The sequence below is a fragment of the Megalobrama amblycephala genome, linkage group LG13 (assembly GCF_018812025.1).
Source record: "Megalobrama amblycephala isolate DHTTF-2021 linkage group LG13, ASM1881202v1, whole genome shotgun sequence".
Taxonomy (NCBI): Eukaryota; Metazoa; Chordata; class Actinopteri; order Cypriniformes; family Xenocyprididae; genus Megalobrama; species Megalobrama amblycephala.
This window is the reverse complement of record NC_063056.1, coordinates 10,929,874-10,952,047: the sequence shown is the minus strand read 5'-3', so window position 1 is coordinate 10,952,047 and position 22,174 is coordinate 10,929,874. Positions and strand designations below refer to the sequence as shown.

Sequence of the window (22,174 nt, the reverse complement as noted above, 5' to 3'; positions counted from 1 at the left end):
ATAACCACCACAGCTTGCTGATTCCAATATATCGCAGTTGAAATTGTAAGTCAAGTCTGTGAAAGACAACACAGATGAGTTGCTTTGTCAACTAGATTTACCTTCAGTCTGTTATTAACCAAAACACTTCTATACTCATTGAAATTTAAGGAAAGGTTCTCTTGCTATTTTTTTAATCAAAACCTGCAAGGAAAATGATCAGAACTAAAATTAAAAAAGGCTACATTACATAAGGAAGCACAGTCTTGTGTCAAATCAGATCAGGACAATAGCAGATGTATCAAGAATATAATATTCCAAGCACAAAAGCATTTGTCACAATAAAAAAAAAAAAAAAAAAAAAAAAAAAAAAAAACATACAATCTTTCCTTTTTTTTGTATATTAATGCTGACAAAACAAAAGACAAAAACACATTTTCAAGTTAAATACAAATGTTCTTTATGGTATAAACATAATATCTTTAATCTACATACATAATATACACAAATGTACAAGAACGGCATAATTTCAGTTTTTTCTGTAACCAATGAACACACATTCTGTCAGGTCACAGAGCAAAACCAGAGAACAGTCACAGCTTATGTGTTTAAAAAAAAAAAAAAAGAATGCTCAAAAACAGCACCTGCAGTGATTAAAAAAAAATTCAGGATTTAATCCGACGACAAAGGGAGCCGATCTGAGTGATGCAGCTGGTCACTGCAGAGGGTACTGGCTGTGTGGTTTCACTTCTCCATGATGCCAGAGCCTCCAGTGCATCTTTTGGGTTGCAGGGTGCCAGGTCATAAATGGCATAGACAGCAGACAACTGCACCTCCTTGGGCACACCTACAATCATATAACAAATGGTTGTATTGTGATGCATGGTGTGGGGTTGTTAACCCTAAGGCTGTAGATTTATACACAACTTCAAAACATAACTTAGTCAAGCCATCGTTTTATTAAAATATCTTTAATTTGCTATTACTGTTGTGCTTTATTAATACAAGTCCAGTACCTTCTGTTATCCCGTGTTTTCCAAAGAGGTTTATAGCTTTTGCAACGTTTTGGACTGATTTGGAAAGCATCTGCTTCATTCCTAACTGACCAAGTCGTCCTGGAGAAATACAGAAGAAAAATGATGAACAAAAGAAAAAAAAAAGAAAAAAAATCTTGTTTCAACAAATCTTTTAAAAGGCTGTGATTTGTGAGACTTTATGCCATTGTTAATGACATTTTGACTTGTAGTGCTGTTATAAAATGCACCATCAAGCAAAAATAAAAAAGGAGAATGAAATATTATGAAATACTATTAAATATTCTGTATAATAATTAGTTTTCATAAATTTAATTCATTACTTTAATTTTAATTTATAATATTAAAATAAATAATAATTAAAAAAAAATTTTAATGTTACTTTAAATTAAAGAAGTACTTTCAGCATTAATCACTTCATGCAAATTCAATAACTTACCGATCAATCGCAAAACAGCTGCTACACAAACATCACGGACTGGGGATTGCTGAAGCCTTGACTGTGTCACCCAAGTGTTCATAATGGGCCATAGCTCTTTGCTGTTTAATTAAAAAAATAGTCATGATAAATATATTAATATACTCTATATATATTATTATGAATATAGTGATTATCCATTCTTTTAAATTATTTGACATTCTGTACTTGGTTAATAAACATACCCAATAACATAATCATGCGTCCACTTCCACTTCATATGTGTACACAAGAGATCCAAGGTATATATATATTCCCAAGCAGTTGGGCAAAGGTCGTGACCATGACGATCTTGTTTCTGGAATGTCAAAGCTTTGTCTTCTTGAAGTGCCTTCAGTGTGTCGCTGATCAATTTATGGATGTCATCAGGAGGACTCTAGGAAATATTAGGGACAACTGTTGTTAAAATGCAACTTAAATTATTTAAATGATTAGTTTCATGCATTGAATTAAAAGGTACACAATTATACTGTTGTGTGCCCTTTCTTTATATGTATATATGATGCCCAGAGGAAAAAAATATCATGGTCAGGCAGGAAATTACAGAATCTATAGGTTTTGTAATAATTATTGGTCATGGAATGAATCATGGTAGTTTGTTAGCTCTAGCCATCAGAGCTTGCAAGCAAAAGAATGGACAATGAAGCATACCTTATCCCAGTGTAGATATTTAGTTAGATAATCCAAAATTTCTTCTTCCGATTTAAGATTGGCAACTGTATGAATGGCTTTGCACAAGGAGGTCTCATGGAAAAGAACACTTGGCCATGTTGTGACCATGAACAAAATTAGCTTGGAGGCATCAGGAAAATCTGTGAGTAAAGAATCCAAATTGAATCAACAACTTGAAATTGGAGACATACCATGTCTCTGAAAGTCTACTTAAGTTTAGTAATACCAACACTTAAAGCAGAGGTTCTCAACGGTGGCCCTTAAGGTCCACTTTCCTGCAGAGTTTTGCTCCAACCCTAATCAAACACACCTCAACAAGCTAATAAAGGTCTTCAGGATTACTAGAAAGTAATCCTGAGTTTGTAGATGAGTTTGTGAGTTAGAGCTAAACTCTGCAAGGAAAATGGACCTTGAGGACCAGAGTTGAGAACCCCTGACATAAAGGCTTGGCAACTAAAATTATACGTTTAATAAACATACCATATAAATATAAAAATAATGGGAAAAGTTACTGTAAACTCACCCTCTTTGAGGATGTTGTATGCAAAGGCATGGGCTTTCTGATAGTCCCCTATCTGGCGACATATCCCGGTGTAGACTCTGCACAGAGCTTGTATATTTTCACAACTCAGAATGCTCCTCTCAGTCTTTAGTTTTGTCAAGATGGCAGACATGAGCTTTTCTGCTGAAGACTAAAGAAACAGGGAAAAAAATGCAAAGGTGTGCATCAATGTCCTCCAAACTGCACTGCCTAGAAAAAACATCTGAATTGCACAAAGCATACCTGATTTACACAGAAATCAGCAATTACAACCTTTTCTTCATCAGTCAAAATTGGCACCTGAGATATTCTTCCAAGGAACACATGACTCTTAACAACAGGCAAAACATCAAAACAGGACATTCCAACTTTGGCCAGTGCTTCTGAGATCTGACCATTTTTGTCAATGTGTTGTCTGGTTTTTTCTCAATTTTCTGTTGATTGCTTTGTCCTTCTTGGTGAGATTGGAGGGACTCCGTTTTAATAACCGTTTGATGATCCTTTACTTGTTCTGCAGGTAAAGCAACACCAGGAGGAGCAGGAGAGCAGTTATCAAGTCTGAGTCTTTTAGCACTCTTTGGCAAAAGCATGTTCACTCCTGTCTTTTTTGGTTTCTGCTCTGTTTTGGTAAAGGCAGTAGATGAAGAACTAATTGTTTTATTTCCTGATATCTGGTTAACAGACGGAGGGGAGGTACCATTCTCGTTGCCAGCTCGATTCAGGTTAACATTCCCACGGAGTATGTTTAACGTGCGGGCTCGTGCAGAGAGGTCGGGATACATAGTATCCAGCATTTGCATGGAATTTTCCTGAGAAGCAGCAGGAGGAGAGGAGGATAAGGCAGATGATGGGAGTCTTCCAGGGACTGGTACAGCATGTTTTGGAGTAGCTGATCCAAACTGAAGTGGTGAGGAAGGAACTCCACAAGACGGCGATGGAGTAGTCAAGCATGGAGACATTTTTGAGACATCTGGAAGAGCTGAATCAATAACAGGCACTGACAATATCATCTTAGGAGACTTTGGTCCATCTGTTGGTAATCCTGAGGATACTGAAGTAGGCTTTAAAGGAGTATGACGTTTTTCAAACCTTGGAGGAGTAGCAGTCAGTGGCATAACAACTGGAGGGAGGGGTGGACCCATCTCTGTTCGAACCCTTCCAAGAGATAAACATGAGGTTGGTGTAATATGAATTTTGGTGTGGAGTCCTGGAACAAGTGAAATATTGTCACCTTTTTCCAAGTTAGAATATTCTGCATCCAGAGTACTCTGGCATGGTGCGCTGGTATCCTCAAGACTACCCACTGCAGAATCTCCTGATGTTTCCTTGTGGTTATAAACATCACTGACCAAATTTGAGACACCAGGGCTATAGGCATCAGTTGACATCTCCTCTGCCTGCTGAGATTCATTATTTATTTGCTCTGATGTTTTTCTTGGGATCGCAGAATCATTTTCTTTACTATCCTTAGGGTTATTTTCTTGACTCTGTAACTTACACACATTTTGAACTGTTTTGTCCTTTTCTGGCTGTTCAGCATCTCTTTCATCCTCAGAATGCATGATTACTGTGGAAAGTCCAGAGTGAGATTCACCATTCTCAGAAAGCAATTCCTGAGGCTCATCTCTGGACATTTGCTTTGCAGTGGAAAACTGCTTATTCACAGAAACACTGTCCAATTCTTCTGAGGAGATTCTTCTTTCTGATCTTGAGAGAACACCCCTAACCTTTCTCTTCAAACCAAAAAATCCTTCATCTTCTGATGATGATTCTTCAGCCTTTGAGGGTCTTAAAGGGGATGCACTTCCATTTTCTCCTGCATCCAAACTTTTTTGATCTTCTGCAGGCATTGAACCATTATCCTCAGCAACATCTTCAGACTGACCAGCCTTGTCAGCTATTCTGTTCTGAGTGTCATGTGTTGATATATCTGCTTCAGACTTCATTTCTAGTGGTACAGAACTCTTTGATTCCTTATTGTCAATACTGTCTAACTTACTATTATTCACATCAAGTGTTGAAACGCTCTTGACATTAGCTTCCAATGTCACGTTGGGCTGTACCTGAGTTTTGCTTTCTGCAGATTCAATAGAATTGTTGTCTATCTCAGATTTTATATCCTGCTGATGATCTGAGCTTTCCAACATATTTTTAAGATTATTAGTGATTTTTGTATCCTCCAATTGTGTTCTGTCACCATTCTGATTCATCAGTGGAAGCTCTACCACAGTTTGTGTGGTGTCACTTTCTAAGGAACTTTCCACAGTGTGTCCATTTTCTATACCTGGCTTCGCAGTTTGATTCTGAGTGTTGGCCTCACAGCCATGCGTTACTTCAAACACATACTCTACCTCCATGTGTTGGCTGTCAGACAAAGGGTTTTCAAGATCTAAATTATCAACAGACACAGCTAATCTTGCATGAGTGTTTGGGGACAAAATTACAGAGGATTTTTCCACTTCTTTTAGCAATGACTTCTCAATATCTGAGGGTTCTAATTGTGCGTTGTTTTGAAGAATATCTTCTTGTAAGCTTGACAGTGCTTCTGGTTTTCCATTATTTGATTGATATTCCTGTTCAGTATCGGACATTGGTTGGTTGTCATTCACACTGACCTGAAAGAACAAATTAAAAGTGTTATACTACATCTCTTAACCACTACTGGCCATACAGGAACATTATTACAATTACATTTTACAAGCTAGTATTAAAAGTTCTTAAAGTGCCCCAATTATGCCTTTTTTAAGGTTCCTAATATCGTTTTGGGAGTCTCCTACAGCAGGTTTACAAGCATGCAAGGTTCACAAAAAACACTTTGTTTTCTCATAATATACATTTTTTTCACCACAGTTCACCAAAGATTGGTAAACGATTTGTTTGAAGCAGTTCAATTTATCAGTCTCTCTAAACCCCTCCTTTCCGTGAGCCTACACTGCTCTGATTGGTCAGATGGCCCAATCCTTTGTGATTGGTCTACTGCACACACCGCATGCCCATTGCCATAACTGAATGACAGCTATCAGTTCGCAAGACATTGTATACAATGTATGGACAGAAAAGATAGCATCGATTTTACCATATCAATTAGAGCCAGAGTCTGACGGTGAAACATCTGAAGCAGAAACTGATTCGCAATCACGACTGGAGTAGGACGTTTCTATATGGCAAGTGTCACCTTAGTTCTTTATAAAGACAAGATAGCAGTGTCACTGTTATACTTTATGTAGGTGCTCCAGTAGGAACTATGTCAGAATGCCAAGCGAGGCTGAAAACCTCTAACATAAGATAAACATTTAGGCCAGATGTGTACAGACTTTTTCCTCATAACTATTAACAAAGAAAAATGGCTATATCATTGTTTGACATTACAATGGGTGTTTACAGTTTACAGCGATAATACTTGAACTAGTTAGAGTGTGGACTAGCATCTTAACATCCTATTACAATACAGAGAAAGCTCCACTCTACTATAATAATAAAAACAGAGGGAAAAAGCAGTTTGTTTTGTATGTTGTAAACTCCACGTTAGCTGAGCACAAATGTGAATAGCTGATAATGCATTAGACTTTGTAAACGAAAGTTGTGCTCCATCCTTGATCATTACCCCAAATAATTAGACAGACAAGCTGCATTAATTGACTCATTTTTAGACAGTATTGGACCCACATCTGAATAGCAGAACTACAGAAACGTGAGTTAGCCACTTAGCAGGAGACAGACTAAGGTGTACGTTACACAACATAACATACAAAACTACGAAGTTTGAACGATTGCTAGAAAACAAACAATTATTAATCATACTTACAGGTTGAGATTCAGAGGAACAAGCTGGTCCGAATAAACTTGGCACTGACCTATATTTTAAGACCAAGCGTTTTATGAATCCTGTGCTAACCTCCCCAAGGTTTGAGAAGCAGTGGTCAGTAAAATAACGGGAACACAACAAAAAATTGTACTACTGTGGTATTGTTGTTTTCATTCACTCATAGCTGTTACACACTACATTAAAGGTAATTTTCAAAAATCCATAATAGGGGCACTTTAACTGCCTTAGGCAACAACTGTTGATTGTTGAATCTCCATGGATACCAATATATTTGAGATGACATGCAACGTTTCACACATTTTCTGTCAGTATTTCAGTCGATTACAAATGACTTGTATTGTGAATTTCTACAGCACAATTTCTGTGGGCTGAAAATAAATCTGGTGTAGGTGTTGGTATGAAACTTCATATATTTTTTCTCTACAATGCACATTTGATTTCTCAAATTATCTAAACTGATCTCAATAGAGTCTCAGAAGGCATTATTTGTTACAAGTTATCAGCTCAAGCCCAAGCATAGTCACAAATAGTTAACTGAAGTAAAGTCAAATTCAACTCAGATGTATTTTAATATTTGCCAAGTCAAAGACCAAGACTCCACATCTCTGAAAAACCACAATAATGGCACTGCAATTTAATCACTTAAGCATTACAATGTAATTGAAATGTAAATGTTCACTTACCAGCTCTATTGAGGGGCTATGCACAGGTGATAAAGCTGTGGGCAAAGGCTTGAACCACTCTTTAATGTCATGCAAATCCATACAGTAATCTCCATGTAAGAAGTCTCCATCTGTCATTTCGTTTAGCAAAGATCTATTAGCATCATCAGTCCAAGTGTTCATATCTTCAAGCCCATCTGAACTTACTTTCCTCTTTCTACTTGGTGTACTGAACTGTTGTTCTTTATTCTGCTTTTTCAAATTTTGAGGTGATGATTTAGGCCTACTGATAGCTGGAGGTGATTTAGGTGAGGAGTGTTTTGAAGATTGCAACTGAGTTTCTGGACTGGGATTCCCTGGAGATCTTCCTAAAGGACTGTTAAACAGTGGCTGAGAAGGTATTCTTGTAAGTTCGCTTTTCAAGGGTGTTGCCTCTTCTCCTGTAAAAGAAATATGCATTGCCTCTTCAGAATTAAGTTTGGTGACTTGATAATGGATACAATTCAGCAATGTAAAATTTTGCTCAATCAACAAAAATGATTACCATCGATGAACAAATTTTCTTGCATTTTGGATGAAGTTTCCACGCAATGCCAGAGCTCTTCCAGCAGCATTCTGACTTTGCCTGAAAAGGAAATCAATTACAATGCATTCCAGATGTTTTCTTTTAAATATCCAAGCATTTAATTGAACAATGGAGAGTCTAACAGTTTTAAACAACGCATACCTTTATCAATTAGTTTCTCCGCATCTGTTTGGGAAGACACACTCTTTTTTTCTAAGATAAAAATAATTTTGTTTAATGACTGAAAACAAATAATATACTAAGTGTAGGTACTAGGTATACATATGCACAACTCATACCTTTATTGAACTCCTTCTCAAGTTGGTTCAGCCTTTGCTGAAAACAGTAAAGAAACAAATAGCAAAAATAAACAGAATGAATGATTATGGTTTGCCTTTTACTTTACATTTCACCAGAGGATATAAATAATTTCAGCAAAATTTGAACCTGTGTTGTGTACAGCATTTCTTCAAGTCTTCTCTTCTCATTGTTTACAACATCAATTTCATTCTCCTGTTGAAATTTTATCTCTGTGTACAAATAAACAGTTCAGATTTTATCTCCAATCTATACCGTGCACAAAACCATTTGCTGGAACATAGGTAAGAAGATTAGAAAATAATCCAATATATGTTTTAATATGCTGTGACAGTCCATATTCAGATAAGTTAAACAAATTAATTAAAAATAAAGCAGAATTAAAATTTAATTCATGCAGCTTAGTGATCTGATACATTAATCATATTAACACAAACCTTTCAGCACCAAAACTTCATTCTCAAGGTTTCCTTTCCTAGAAGAAGAAAAAAAACATGCATTAAAACATTTTCATCAATTCTACCATGTTCAATTCAACACTAACAAAAACTTAAAGGGTTAGTATACCCAAAAATGAAAATTATCCCATGATTTACTTCACCCTCAAGCCATCCTAGCTGTATATGACTATCTTCTTTCAGACAAACACAATCAGAGTTATATTAAAAAAATATCCTGGCTCTTCTAAGCTTTATAATGGGAGTGAATTGGGCTCAAGATTTTGAAGCCCAAAAAGTACATCCATCCATCATCAAAGCTCCAGGGGGTTAATTAAGGCTTTCTGAAGCAACGTGATGGGCTTTTGTAGGAAAAATATCCATATTTAAAACTTTACAAACTATAATAACTGGCTGAGAGTAGACTCCTCTCACGGTTCAAAAAAAAAAAAAAAAAAAATTGGGCTGGGCAACAAACTGAAGCTCCTCTTCTCTTATATTGAAATACTCTAACATTTCTCTTTAAAAATTAAATTCTTGTTTTAGACTTAATTCACGACTGGTGTTTTTCTCCATCCTCCGTGATTCCACGTTCGTCAATATGTCATGCATCGGGTCCCAGGGTTCTGCCGGAACTAGACTCACGTATGGCCATTGCCAGAAGCCAGTCATTAGTATATAAAGTTTTAAATATGGATTATTTCTTACAAACACCCATCGCTTTGCTTCAGAAGGCCTTTATTAACCCCCTAGATAACTCTTGATTGTGTTCATCTGAAAGAAGATAGTCATATACACCTATGATGGCTTGAGGGTGAGTAAATCATGGGATTCATTTATTTTTGGGTGAACTATCCTTTTAAAGTATACATCAATAACAAATGGACTCAAGCATTTGTCATTGTGATTTGTGAACAATTACAAATGTCTATAACAGTCCGAAAGGACTTACATAATCAGTGTCTTGGCATTCTCCAACTTGAGATTCTCATGTTCCTCAGCAGTTTGAACATATTTTTTGAGGGAATCCTTGAAAAAAAGAAACCCAAAAAATGGATCAGAAAAAAAAAAGAAAAAAAAAAAAAAAAAGAAACAGTATATTAACTCTTTAACACTTTCCAATAAGGTTCATTAGTTAACATGAATTAATAATGAAATGCACTTTGAAAGCATTTATTTATCTTTTTTTTATGTTAACTTCAACATTTACTAATACATTATTAAAATCAAGAGTTGTATTTGTTAACATTTGTTAATGCACTGTGAAGTAACATGCACAAACTATGAACAGCTGTATTTTTATTAACTAATGTTAAAGATTAACAAATACAGAAACAAATGTATTGCTCATTGTTAGTTCATGTTATTTAATACATTAAACGTATTGTAAAGTGTTACCATTAACTCTGCTATTTTAGAGCCAATCTAAGGTGGTACTGATACATTAACTTGCATTAAGAAGCCGTATTCCACTTTAATACCATTATTAAAAATCAGAAAAACAATGCACAGCTTTTGTTTGGACTGACCAATGCTTTAAATCACAGAGGTAACTTCAAAGAACCTAACCTGAGTTTTCTGTAGATCCTCCTTCAGTGACTTCTTTTCTGTTTTGAGCTTCTCATTCTCCAGGGTTTGCCTTTGCACAGTGTCTGTGAAAATGGTACAATTACATGTTTATGGGCAACACAAATATGTTCCAGGAATTGTGTAAATGAGTGTACAAATCATTATTTTTACATCACAGTAAAGGCTGGTTTCAGTTTTGATCATCTGGTTTTTTATTAATATGATCAGCACTCTTGACATCTAGGCCCTGTTCTAATCTTATCCTAAAATAATTTGTGATGCATGTACCCTCTGCTTGTCTTAAGGATTCTTCAGCTTTTTCTTTCCTGGGAATAGAGAAGGATAAATACTGTGAGAAGAAGACATCATCACAAGAGAAAGTAATTAACAGTGATACTACAGCAGACAGTGGTCTTACAGAGAAAGTGTCTGAGCACTTTCAGCTCTCAGCCTGTCGAAATCTTCACATCTTTGCTGATACAATTTCAATTCAGCCTGTTGTATAAAGAAGCAAAAAGACAAGAGAAATTAGTATATTTAGCAAAATAGCATATTTCCAGTCCAGTTAGTTAGCTTTAATAAGACTTTTTTGGGACCCTTGCGTTGGGGTACCTAGCACAGTAGTTTGGTACTTAAAGGGTGGGCGCTAGACTCACTGAGGAACGTTGATTGCGCGTGCTACAAGGCAAATGACAACACAAGAGGCGCCATTTTTTTAAATATAGTTGAAACAATAACGTTGCAACACAATGTTGGCACGCAGCAAACAAACAACCACATGCAGAGAAGCAAGAACAAGATCTGCTGTCGCTTTCTTCTTTGCGCAAAAATGACGTTGATCGCTACTTTCCCGCATACACCACGCCTATCAAGTAAGGGTACTGTGGGTGGGGGAAACGAGCCATTAAAGGCCTAGGTATACTTCAAGCAAAAGCACAGAACAAACAGTGTACAGTGACATTAGTTTCGAACAATATTAGGCTAAAACAAAGTTTGTTTGGAGTTCGTTTTAGGAAGTAGCTTGCCAAAGCAAACTTTCCAAAAAGTTGTCAAGCGACCATTGGTCCGTGGTGATTACTAATTGGTAGTTGTACTCTGATGTGGAAATCTTCTTGGGTTCAGTTCTTCTGTTCAATCCATCAATGTCAGATGCGAGTAAAAACAAACACTGCTGCTGAGCTTGTGCAAACACATCCACATTTCTCACCACTATACAGCTGCAAAAAGTTTTTCAAACTTTTTTTTTTTTTTTTACTTCTAAGCAAAGAGCGAAATAATTTCACCGCAAGTATATCAGGGCTAGGGATGTGCCACGTTTTCCGAATATTCGATTAGTTAATTTAATTCTAGAACATCGAATATGTTGTCTTCGAATCTATCGAATATTATAGTTTTAAAAAAATTCCCCATGCTTTCGGTGCTGATGTGGTGGTGACACGTTCATGCAACCAGAGAGTGGTGCACACCTAAAAGCTGTTAATCAACTCTCAGACAACAGAAGAACACACTGTCTCATACGCACACTTTAGACTTGTGTGACATAACAGAGACATTAAAATTAATGTTCATATAAGTGCCGTTATCAGGCTGTTCACAATATGTTATAACGCCTTTAGGCAGCCTAAAATCATTATGGCTTGCTGCGATAGTCAGTGTTGCCGGTGTTCAGCCGCAACATCAGTATCATCACCGCGGCACCATCATTTAGTTCAGTAAGAGAGAAGACATTACAATAAAAAACTAAACGTGTCTGCTTAATTCAGCGTTAGCCGAACGAGAGTTCATAATGGTGCATGTCCACTGGCTCAGACCAAGTGTTTTCAGTTAATTCATATGGAAGCTCAACTTGGGAATTAATTGAAAACACTCACTCTGCTCCACACCTTTATGAATGGCCGTGAAAAAAAGATTGAGCGTGAATGGCCTCTCCCCCTCTCTCTCTCCGTTTATGTGTGTGTAGCCTATACATGAGTGTGTGCATGCAGGGGAGGGGTGTGATTTTCAAATAATAATCGAATAATTCCCAACGATCATCGAATATTATTTTTGCTTGATATGCCCATCCCTATTCTGGGCTTTAATTCAATAAAAAAAAAAAAAAGAGATCGAGAAACTGCAAAACTTCTTTTTTTTGTTTTTTTTGCTAAGGATGTGTGAGACTAGTCAATTAAACAATACTGCTGCTGCAAATTGACTTGGAAATACACTAGTATTTACACTAGTATATACACTAGTATAGCTTACATTTTTTGCACATTTAATGTTTTGCTTTATATTTTTTACAAAAGTGAAGCGACAATTTTGGTTTATAAATTGTAGTGTCCGTTGTCCAACTGAACTAAATGGTTTTTATTTCTATAAAAAAGCAAAATGACAGTGGGACAGTGGGCAAGTAATGTAATCGGTGTACAGCCGAACACTGTGTAACATTGGTAACAACGACTATCAAAGCAAGCCTACTTAATATTTATACAGGGGTGTGACGAGACAGTTAGCTAACAAGACGAGACATGAGACCGAGTTCACGAGAACAAGATTTTTACACAGTATTTTAAGAAATCCTCAATGACGAAATACATGACTAGAAAAATAGCCTGCAAGTGCATTTGGAAAATGTTTTAACTAATCATCTTGTAATGAATGTCATTTCAGTTCTAATTTCTGAGTATGAAGTATGCAGTAAAAGAAAATAAACACTGTAAAAGGTTTTGCCACAAACTCAACTGACTAGCTTTTCTCCTGCATAATTTCATAGGAGTCTCTTCAGACCTTAGAACTGTACATGATTTATGAGCTACTACAACTTTTGACCTCCTAACTGAACCTTTCCACAAACTGATCATAGAAATAAAAACAGCATAAATAAAAATGAATAACAGTTTTCTTAGTCTTAAGGAGCAAACAATAAGTGCAACCATAGTCAAAGTCATCAAATAGAGACCAATTTTTTCTTCAAGCATGATACAGAGCTGAGAGATGGTTACAACTACACAGCCCAGCCTAAGATAGTTTTCATACTGAGAGGTATTTGCATGCATCAGGGAGCCGCTTTCAAAACGTGGGGTACTGAAATTATGTTTGAATGTATGCTCGCGTTTTACTTTCGATTTCGCAGTTGCGCATACTCTGTGAATAGGGAGCGGTGGTGCTGAGCACGCATTCTACAAGATAAGACATTTGTCAGACGCTTAGGCTTTGTTGTTCAACGAGTCCTCCGCCATGGTCTTGTCAGTCATCTTTTCATTTACTCTCATCAAGTGATCATTGAACTCTGATTCCTGCTGCACTAATTACGATGAGCTTGTGTTGGATGAGCTGGATGGAATTGAAGCGACAAAAACGACAGTGGAGGCATAATGTAAATGTAGCGGTGGCATATTCTATCCTAATTTCACCCTCACACTCTGTCATGGCAATATCATGAGACAGCTTTTCACCTCGACGAGAAATCTTGTCACCTGAAATAAATAAATATTTATTTTATACACACCTATCAGGCATAACATTATGACCACTAACAGGTGAAGTGAATAACACTGATATCGGTTAGTGGGTGGGATATTAGGCATCAAGTGAACATTTTGTCTTCAAAAGCTGTTAGAAGCTGGAAAAATGGCAAGCGTAAGGATTTGGGCAAGTTTGACAAGGGCCAAATTGTGATGGCTAGATGACTGGGTCAGAGAATCTCCAAAACTGCAGCTCTTGTGGGGTGTTCCCGGTCTGCAGTGGTCAGTATCTATCAAAAGTGGTCCAAGAATAGAACAGTGGTGAACCAGTGATGGTCATCGGCGGCCAAGGCTCATTGATGCACGTGGGGAGAGAAGGCTGATCCTTGTGGTCCGATCCAAAAGACGAGCTACTGTAGCTCAAATTATTCAAGAAATGAATGCTGGTTCTGATAGAAAGGTGTCAGAATACACAGTGCATAGCAGTTTGTTGCGTATGGGGCTGCATAGCAGCAGAGTAGTCAGGGTGCCCAAGCTGACCCGTCAACCGCCAAAAGCGCCAACAGTAGGCACGTGAGCATCAGAACTGGACCACGGAGCAATGGAAGAAGGTGGTCTGGCCTGATGAATCATTTTTTTTTCTTCTTCTTCTTTTTTTACATCACGTGGATGGCTGGGTGCGTGTGCATCGCTCACCTGGGGAACACATGGCACCAGGATGCACTATAGGAAGAAGGCAAGCCGGCAGAGGAAGTGTGATGCTTTGGGCAAAGTTCTGCTTGGAAACTTGGGTCCTGTCATCCATGTGGACGTTACTTTGACACATACCACCTACCTAAGCATTGCTGCAGACCATGTACACCCTTTCATAGAAACGGTATTCTCTCGTGGTGGTGGCCTCTTTCAGCAGGATAATGCACCCTGCCACAAAGCAAGAATAGTTCAGGAATGGACTGAAGAGCACAACAACGAGTTTGAGGTGTTGACTTGGCCTCCAAATTCCCCAGATCTCAATCCAATCGAGCATCTGTGGGATGTGCTGAACAAACAAGTCAGATTCATGGAGGCCCCACCTCACAACTAATATCTTGGTGCAAGATACCACAGCACACCTTCAGGGGTCTAGTGGAGGCCATGCCTCAATGGGTCAGGGTTGTTTTGGCAGCAAAAGGGGGACCAACACAATATTAGGAAGGTGATCATAATGTTATGCCTGATCGGTGTAATATGTACACTATATTGCCAAAAGTTTTGGGACGCCTGCCTTTACGTGCACATGAATTTTAATGACAACCCATTCTTATTCCGTAGGGTTTAATATGGAGTTGGCCCACCCTTTGCAGCTATAAACAGCCTCAACTCTTCAGGGAAGGCTTTCCACAAGGTTTAAGAGTATGGGAATTTTTGACCATTCTTCTTGAAGCACATTTGTGAGGTCAGGCAGTGATGTTGGTGAGAAGGCCTGGCTCGCAGTCTCCACTCTAATTCATCCCAAAGGTGTTCTATCGGGTTGAGGTCAGGACTCTGTGCAGGCCAGTCAAGTTCATCCACGTCAAACTCACTCATCCTTGTCTTTATGGACCTTTATGGTCATGTTGGAACAGGAAGGGGCCATCCCCAAACTGTTACCAAAAAGTTGGGAGCATTAAATTGTTCAAAATGTCTTGGTATGCTGAAGCATTAAGTGTTCCTTTCACTGGAACTAAGGGGCCCATCCCCTGAAAAACAACCACACACACCATAATCCCCCCTCCACCAAACTATACACTTGGCACAATGTAGTCAGGCAAGTACCATTCTCCTGGCAACTGCCAAACCCAGACACATCCATTGGATTGCCAGACAGAGAAGCATGATTCATCATTCCAGAGAACACATCTCCACTGCTCCAGAGTCCAGTGAGCCTACTACATACTACATGCCTACTACAGTACACGATTCCATTCAGAATTACTAAATACAGCAACATACACGATAAAAACATTATCCTGAATGTGTGTGGAAACAATGTGAATGTAATGAAATGTGTCTGTGCATAAATACAATGTGCAATCAGTGCGTCGAGAGAGCACATACAATGTTTGCTTATCAATTTGACGGACTCACGCACGTTTACTGTACGATTCCTGTACATCAAAGTAATCATTTTTACCTTGATTGCAATCCTCATCCATCAAAACTTTACTAGTGAGATGCTGGTTTGCTTTATCCAGCCTAGAAACGTAGTTTGCATATCATCTGGCCATACAGCGTTGGGATGTTTTGATGTTCCGTTCAGTCTGAAGGCCTATATCACACAGCGCGATGCGTGAGGGCTCACGCTCTTCAGAAACAATGACAGAATATGACAGAGGTCGTGTATTAAATCGAAACACACTGGAATGAATAATTCACTGACAACACAACACAAGTCTCTATTCTATCTGCTGTAATCAGCCTGATTTTCTTTAGATTAACAAGATTTTTACTAATTGTTTAAATGAATTGGCTTAATGGATCACTGGACTGAAATTTACAGTTTAGGGGCTAAAAATGATCTGATCGCAAACAGAAGCGAAGATTCTGAAGATTTAGAATAGAAATTTGCGTCTACCAGGGTTACTGGTATTATAGATGCTCAGTGCGATAAACTCCCGACTTCTAAGATCTAACTGCGTGACAAATTGTTAATGACGCAATTTCACGTGCTTCAGTAATTCATATGTATTATTTGCATTAAATTATTTTAAGGATTTAAAATTAATTGCATGCGTTAATGTTGACAGCCCTAGTTTATATTAATATTTATCTGTTTAAATAAAGGGGGGAGTTTTTAACCTGTATTGAACTTGGCAACGAGAATCAGGGAATTTCACTAGAATTGGTAGTGATTACTGAAATATTGGAATTGTGAACTTTAGTGAAGGCAAGACATTTGGGTGTTTGAACACAAACCTTAACTTTCTCCAGCTCTGTCTTCATCTGTTCATACTCCACTGTTTGTTTCTCCAAGGGCTCAAGCTTCAGTAGCACCTCATCCAGCTGTCTGTGCAGTTTGCTGCTTTCTCTGTGAAAAACACATCACCATGTTTCAAAGGCATTAATCAAATACACATTTAGTTGGTCAACATACTTAAATCACAACCAACTAATTTTTTTTGCAGAAAATTAGGCTATTGTGCACATTATCAAACTCCTAAAATGTTATACTGCATGGCAAATTACTTGTGCTTGTATTAAGAAACTTTTCTGTAGTAACTGAGCATACATGTACTTGTAGAGCAGCATTTTAGCTTTGCATTACTTTAGTTGCAACATAAATAAAATGTCTTTGCAGTCATTAGGGGTATGCCATATGCTGAGGAATCAGTGCACATGCATGGCGTATTCTCAGTCACCTGTTCTGGTAACAGCCTGGTAAATGTGTACTGTAAATCACTTTGATAAGCTACTTAAAACAAAGGTCTCCTAAAAGTAAATCTATTACACACAGTTGTAGTGAAAAAGAAAATAAGGTCTTACCTCTGTGATTTCTGAAGCTGTGACTTTTTGTCAAGGAAAACAAAAATGGATTCAGAACAATGTTAATTTTCAAGTTGTGTTCACTGCTCCTGACCAGTGTATGTGAGTGATACGGAGTGGGTAGCAGAGTGCGATTGTCGAGCATAGTTTCATTTTAGAGTTGGAGTATCTGTGTTTTTTCTCACTTCTGGTTTTAACGTTTCACTAGCACTCATGGAATATGAAATGGAAATCCCATATTGGAGCTTGAACAGAATAATTAAATTACCCAAAGTAATATTTTTAAGGAACCAGAAAAGGATATTTGCCATTGCTATAGTCAAATACAAAAGCTTGGTAACTTGAAAAGTTTGACACTAGTTTCTTTTGTAACCATTTTTGTTGGATAAGGGGAAAAATTAACTGGGCAAATACATTCACATTCAAACAGTACTCTTGCTCATGTGATGTTGCATGAAACAGGTATCCAACAACTACAATCAAATCTACAATAAAATGAATCAGTAAAGCAACAGACAGCATGCCAAAATCAAGAACAATGTTATTGTCTATATAGCTTTAAAAAGGATATCATCACACTTCTCTTTGTATTCACCCAAGAGACGGCTGAAATAAAAATGTGAAAGTTACTAGAAGAAGACAATACTGTTATAGTTTTATTTGACAGTGTCAGCAAGTAACATGTTCATCTTTGCCATTAAGCAATAATCTGATTATTAGTTACAGTACTTACAAAAAAGCCCTGTAAATATATTTCTTTAAACATTCTAAAACCCCCTAATCCTAACATTAACTTTTGCAATTCAATTGCAATTACTAAAGTTTGAACCATTTAACAATCATGTTCAATTCAAACTCTTTGTACATTAAAAGGTGCTCGGTGGATAAGCGATCCTGGGTGGAGTAACTTCCTGTTGACGTTCAAAGTGTTGTCAAACAAAACAGAGGCTAGCTAGACCCTCCCTCCTCCTCCTCCTCCTCCTCCTCCTCCTCCTCCTCCTCCTCCTCCTCCTCCTCCTCCTCCTCCTCCTCCTCCTCCTCGCTTCCTGAAACAGTCATGAACCCGGATTGGAAGCCCTTCTGCCGCCGAAGTTCTCGCCACCTTTCAAAGGCTTTTCCTATGTAAATTCGTGACTTTCCGCATTCCTTCTCCTTTTCTCTTTTATTTTCCAGGTGTTCATTAGAACGTCGTCTCTTTGGTCATGTGTCGGCCATATCAAGATCACATAATTCGAACCTCCCTCTTTATGCTTCTCTTCTACACACCCCCCTTCATGTGCACGCGCACTAACCCCAAAACTCCACCCCCAAATCATTCTTGTCGGTTATTGGCTGGAGCACTGTTTATTATGTTTTGTGGTCCAGACTGCACCAGTTCTTTTTTTGCTGCCATTTTTGGAGCTTGTGGCGACTACAGAGACCGCAGTTTTTTACAGTGTGTTCAGGGGAAAGGCAGCTAGCGGATAGTGAGATGTTTGCTGTATGTGACAAAAAATTTTTGGCCTAAAAACACGTGACATCGATTAGAGCACCTTTAAGTTGTAATAAGTGTATGTAATAAGTATGTAAAAATGTATGTAATAAGTATAGACCCCTTAAAAGTTTGTAAACATTGCAACGTTTCTTGGTGGGCGGGGCTTAGCTGGAGGCAAAAAGAGACGCTGAACTCAATGTTGACAAGCGTAAGCTAACATGTTTTAGGAGGGATTTATTAAACATAGATGCAGAAGAAGGTTCAGAACTGTCCGAATATGTACAGTCACTGACTCTGCGGGACCGTGACAGCTATTTTTGTAAATTAACTTATGTTTTGGATATTTCCTAGACAACATATGAATTACTTTCAGGTGGCTCGGGGCATTTTGTCAAGGCTTATTGTCTAATGTAACCTAACGCTGGGCTAACTATGATTATGGCTAGCAATTTGGATTATTTTAAGAGACCATTCAAAGGATGGCACACTCATCTATCGCTGTATGTTTGTTTAACATTTAAGCTAGCTAGTGTGCTGAAAGTTGGCGACATTTCACCTATAAAACAGAAACTTGCTGATTTGTACTAGATAAAACCAACACACCATTACATATGCATCGATTATTTTACCTGATATGAAGTGTGCACTGCAAACACGAGCATTATTTATGATCGTCTCCGTCCAGTCTGTACGCCATATTGCTTTCAACCACAATTATCTTTTTGATTTCTGTGAAGGAATGTCTGCCGGGATCTGGTAAAACTTTAGTTTTGAACCAAAAGTCCTGTTCCTTCTATTCTGGCAGCCAAAAACACAACAAGACGACATTTTAAAGTCAAAACCTCAAACTTTTAGCGCGCCCGCTATTAGTTCTTATTTATGTTTTGCCTCCAGCTAGAGCGGTGATGTCACAGTGACGTAGGCGATTAAGGGGTCTATAGTATGTTTAAAATTTGAGAACCTTGCATTGAACAGAGTCGTTAATAGAGTTACGACAATCCACTAGAATCGGAGAATGCAGAAGTAAGTTGTCGGGCAACTGATAGTTACAAAATTCGAAAACACAATAGTTCCAGTGATGAACCCCATTCATTCCAGTGTCTTCCAAGCACATTGACTGGCAAGTTGATGAAATAACTGGGTTTGTGACATTTTTAGCACTTTAGTTGACCTTTCATGAGTCTATCAATACTCAATAGTATTGATATATGATAGTATTTTTATGTTCCCAGTTTTGGTTAATGTTTATCATTATATAATAGCTAATTCAATTCTAATTGTAGTTAGATAACATGAGCAACACTTCACTAGCCATCATAACCAGATGTCAGTTTGTTCAAGCCAGGATTAAGAACCCATAGAGCCCTGGGGCTATAGCAAACCTAAGGGCCCCTTCATTCATAGCAGCCAGTCTTGGTGCCACAACGTTTTCTACCACAGGAATAATTAGTAAAATAATTAAATAAATAAAAATATTAATATCTTCAACACTCATACAACATTGTATTTATTATTACTACAGATTATATTACATACTACTACCGCATCTTTTTTAAAACATCCCCTAGGCTTAGCATATATACTAGTCAACGTAGTAGTGCACATTATGTTTTAATATTTACCGAAATTGCCTCAAATATACTCGCTGCTGCTATCTGTCCCGTTGAAACCCATTCAAACATGTTGACAGCCTGGGTTTGTCTGGAACTATTGAGAGTTACATGAACCACATGACGGCTCTGCCACTGAATGATCAACGTTCAAATGTAACCCACAGTAGTGGTGTCACTGCAATATTGGCATAGTAATTCAGTAATTGGGTTTCATTCTCGCATCTATTTGCATACTAAATTGTACATTTTCTATTTTAATAGGCAGAAATCAATACGCTGAGTGACAACAGAGCGGGACTGATGCTGCAGGAAAACCTATAAATCAAGACTATTCATACTATCATACGATTCATTTGCTGCCTTGCAAGTACTGAACTGATGCCATGCAAATTTAACTGTAAGGTAAACATCTTGAATGATGCAATATAATTAAATATAATTAAAAACAATAGTAATAAATAATGCACTCACTCTGTGTCGACGATCTTCTGCTTGAGAGTTAACAAAGCAGCCACATATTCATCTAAGCTCTGGAAAACGTAGATATAACAGCTTTAACGTTACTTGTAATGACCAGCCAGAACCACGAATAAGGCAATTCATCAAAAAATAAAGCACGACACTGGCACCAGCATTAAATACCAGATTAAAAAGTTAATAGCAAATAATCAATTGCGTGCCACTAACTGGAAATCACATTCATACGATGAGACTGTATATTTAAATCAACAGTGACTAAGACAGATGTAATATAACAACATATATAACGTATTGATCCACTCAACCTTCATGTGGTTAATTATTAGTTATTAATTCTCATGGCATGGCCATCATTACTTGGGTAAACAATTAAGCAAGCAAATAATTACTGGACAGAATGTTAGTTTGAGGGATAAACTTCTCACCTGATTTAAAACAGCGCAGTTTTGACAAGTGCCAGAAGTTGCTTCAGAGGCGATTCCTCCGGCTTTGGCCTGGTTCTCCCCCGGCATCATGGTAAAGATTCAATAATATCAGCGGAATTGTACACGTCCCTCCAAATATATAAAAACGTGCAACCAAAACAAGCCCATCAGTTCATTGCGCATACAAACGTTCCGCAACACGTTGACTGAGGACCCCAAGAGAAGGACCCCAGTTGCCCGCTGTAGACGCCTGAATAAAAAGTGGTATGGTTTCATAAAAAAATTAAAATTATTGTACGTTGATATTTCATACAAAGTTCATCACCTTATAAAATAACATGTAATTTACAATGTGAAATGAATGGGATATACTTTAATATACTTGGAGTTTAATAATGGAGTTGAATTTAGGCATAATATGGGGTACAAACAGTGTTGCCAAGTCCGCGGTTTTCCCGCGGAATTGGGCTACTTTTACACTGTTGCTGCGGGTTGTTTTTCGTGTCAGCGGGCTGAAGCGACCCCAAATAACATGATATTTAGCCCCTGGGATGCTAATTTTAATAGAGGAACCCCGCCAAAGACGCGATTATTTTTACCAAGGGACCCCCCTGAATCACGACTGGGCTATTTGAGTAGCAATTGGGCGGGTTTTGTTGTTAAAACCTGGCAACCCTGGGTCCAAATAGCTTTTGACCGCTGTGAAACTAGTGTTGCCAGATCTCGCCAAACAAATAACAAACAAGGAGAAGCCAAGCATCAGTAGCGGCTCCTGCCCGTAAATTTTGGTAGGTCAGATTCTGGGTCTTAGCTTTAGTTAATGATAAACATTTTGAAAGCGTTATATTCTAATTGCTGAGCACATGCAGACACGCCTTTGCCAGAGGTCTAACATCCTTGCGTTATTCAGCCTGAGAGTGGCGCTCTAATGTTGATTGACAGGCATGCATATAATGCTCTTAGCATCAACGTGCGCTAACAATCCCAAATATCGGAAGCTACCCATGTTTAAGAACTAATTTAAAAAAATAAAGCCGACGTCAGAGATGTTATTCTGTCGCTGTATTTATAATATATTATAATATATATATTTTTATAAAAAAAAAAAGGGTCCTGCTAAACTACAGCCAATTCCTATTCAATCTATTCCCACT

General features: G+C 37.8%; 1 protein-coding gene across 1 annotated transcript; it reads right to left on the bottom strand.

Moving 5' to 3' along the window:
- Positions 1 to 414: 414 nt before the first annotated feature.
- ice1 (KIAA0947-like (H. sapiens)) lies at positions 415 to 21,265 on the bottom strand. Its single transcript, XM_048211516.1, is given in 23 exon segments — positions 415 to 826; positions 996 to 1,094; positions 1,453 to 1,553; positions 1,677 to 1,867; positions 2,143 to 2,303; positions 2,687 to 2,855; positions 2,948 to 3,111; positions 3,114 to 5,319; positions 7,214 to 7,632; positions 7,737 to 7,817; positions 7,920 to 7,970; positions 8,057 to 8,093; positions 8,205 to 8,287; positions 8,513 to 8,550; positions 9,465 to 9,541; positions 10,082 to 10,164; positions 10,370 to 10,407; positions 10,500 to 10,576; positions 16,462 to 16,573; positions 17,029 to 17,047; positions 17,600 to 17,634; positions 20,587 to 20,645; positions 21,021 to 21,265. Coding segments are annotated over 23 exon segments (4,572 nt in total). The 5' UTR covers positions 21,111 to 21,265; the 3' UTR covers positions 415 to 644.
- Between the last annotated feature and the right edge of the window lie 909 nt (positions 21,266 to 22,174).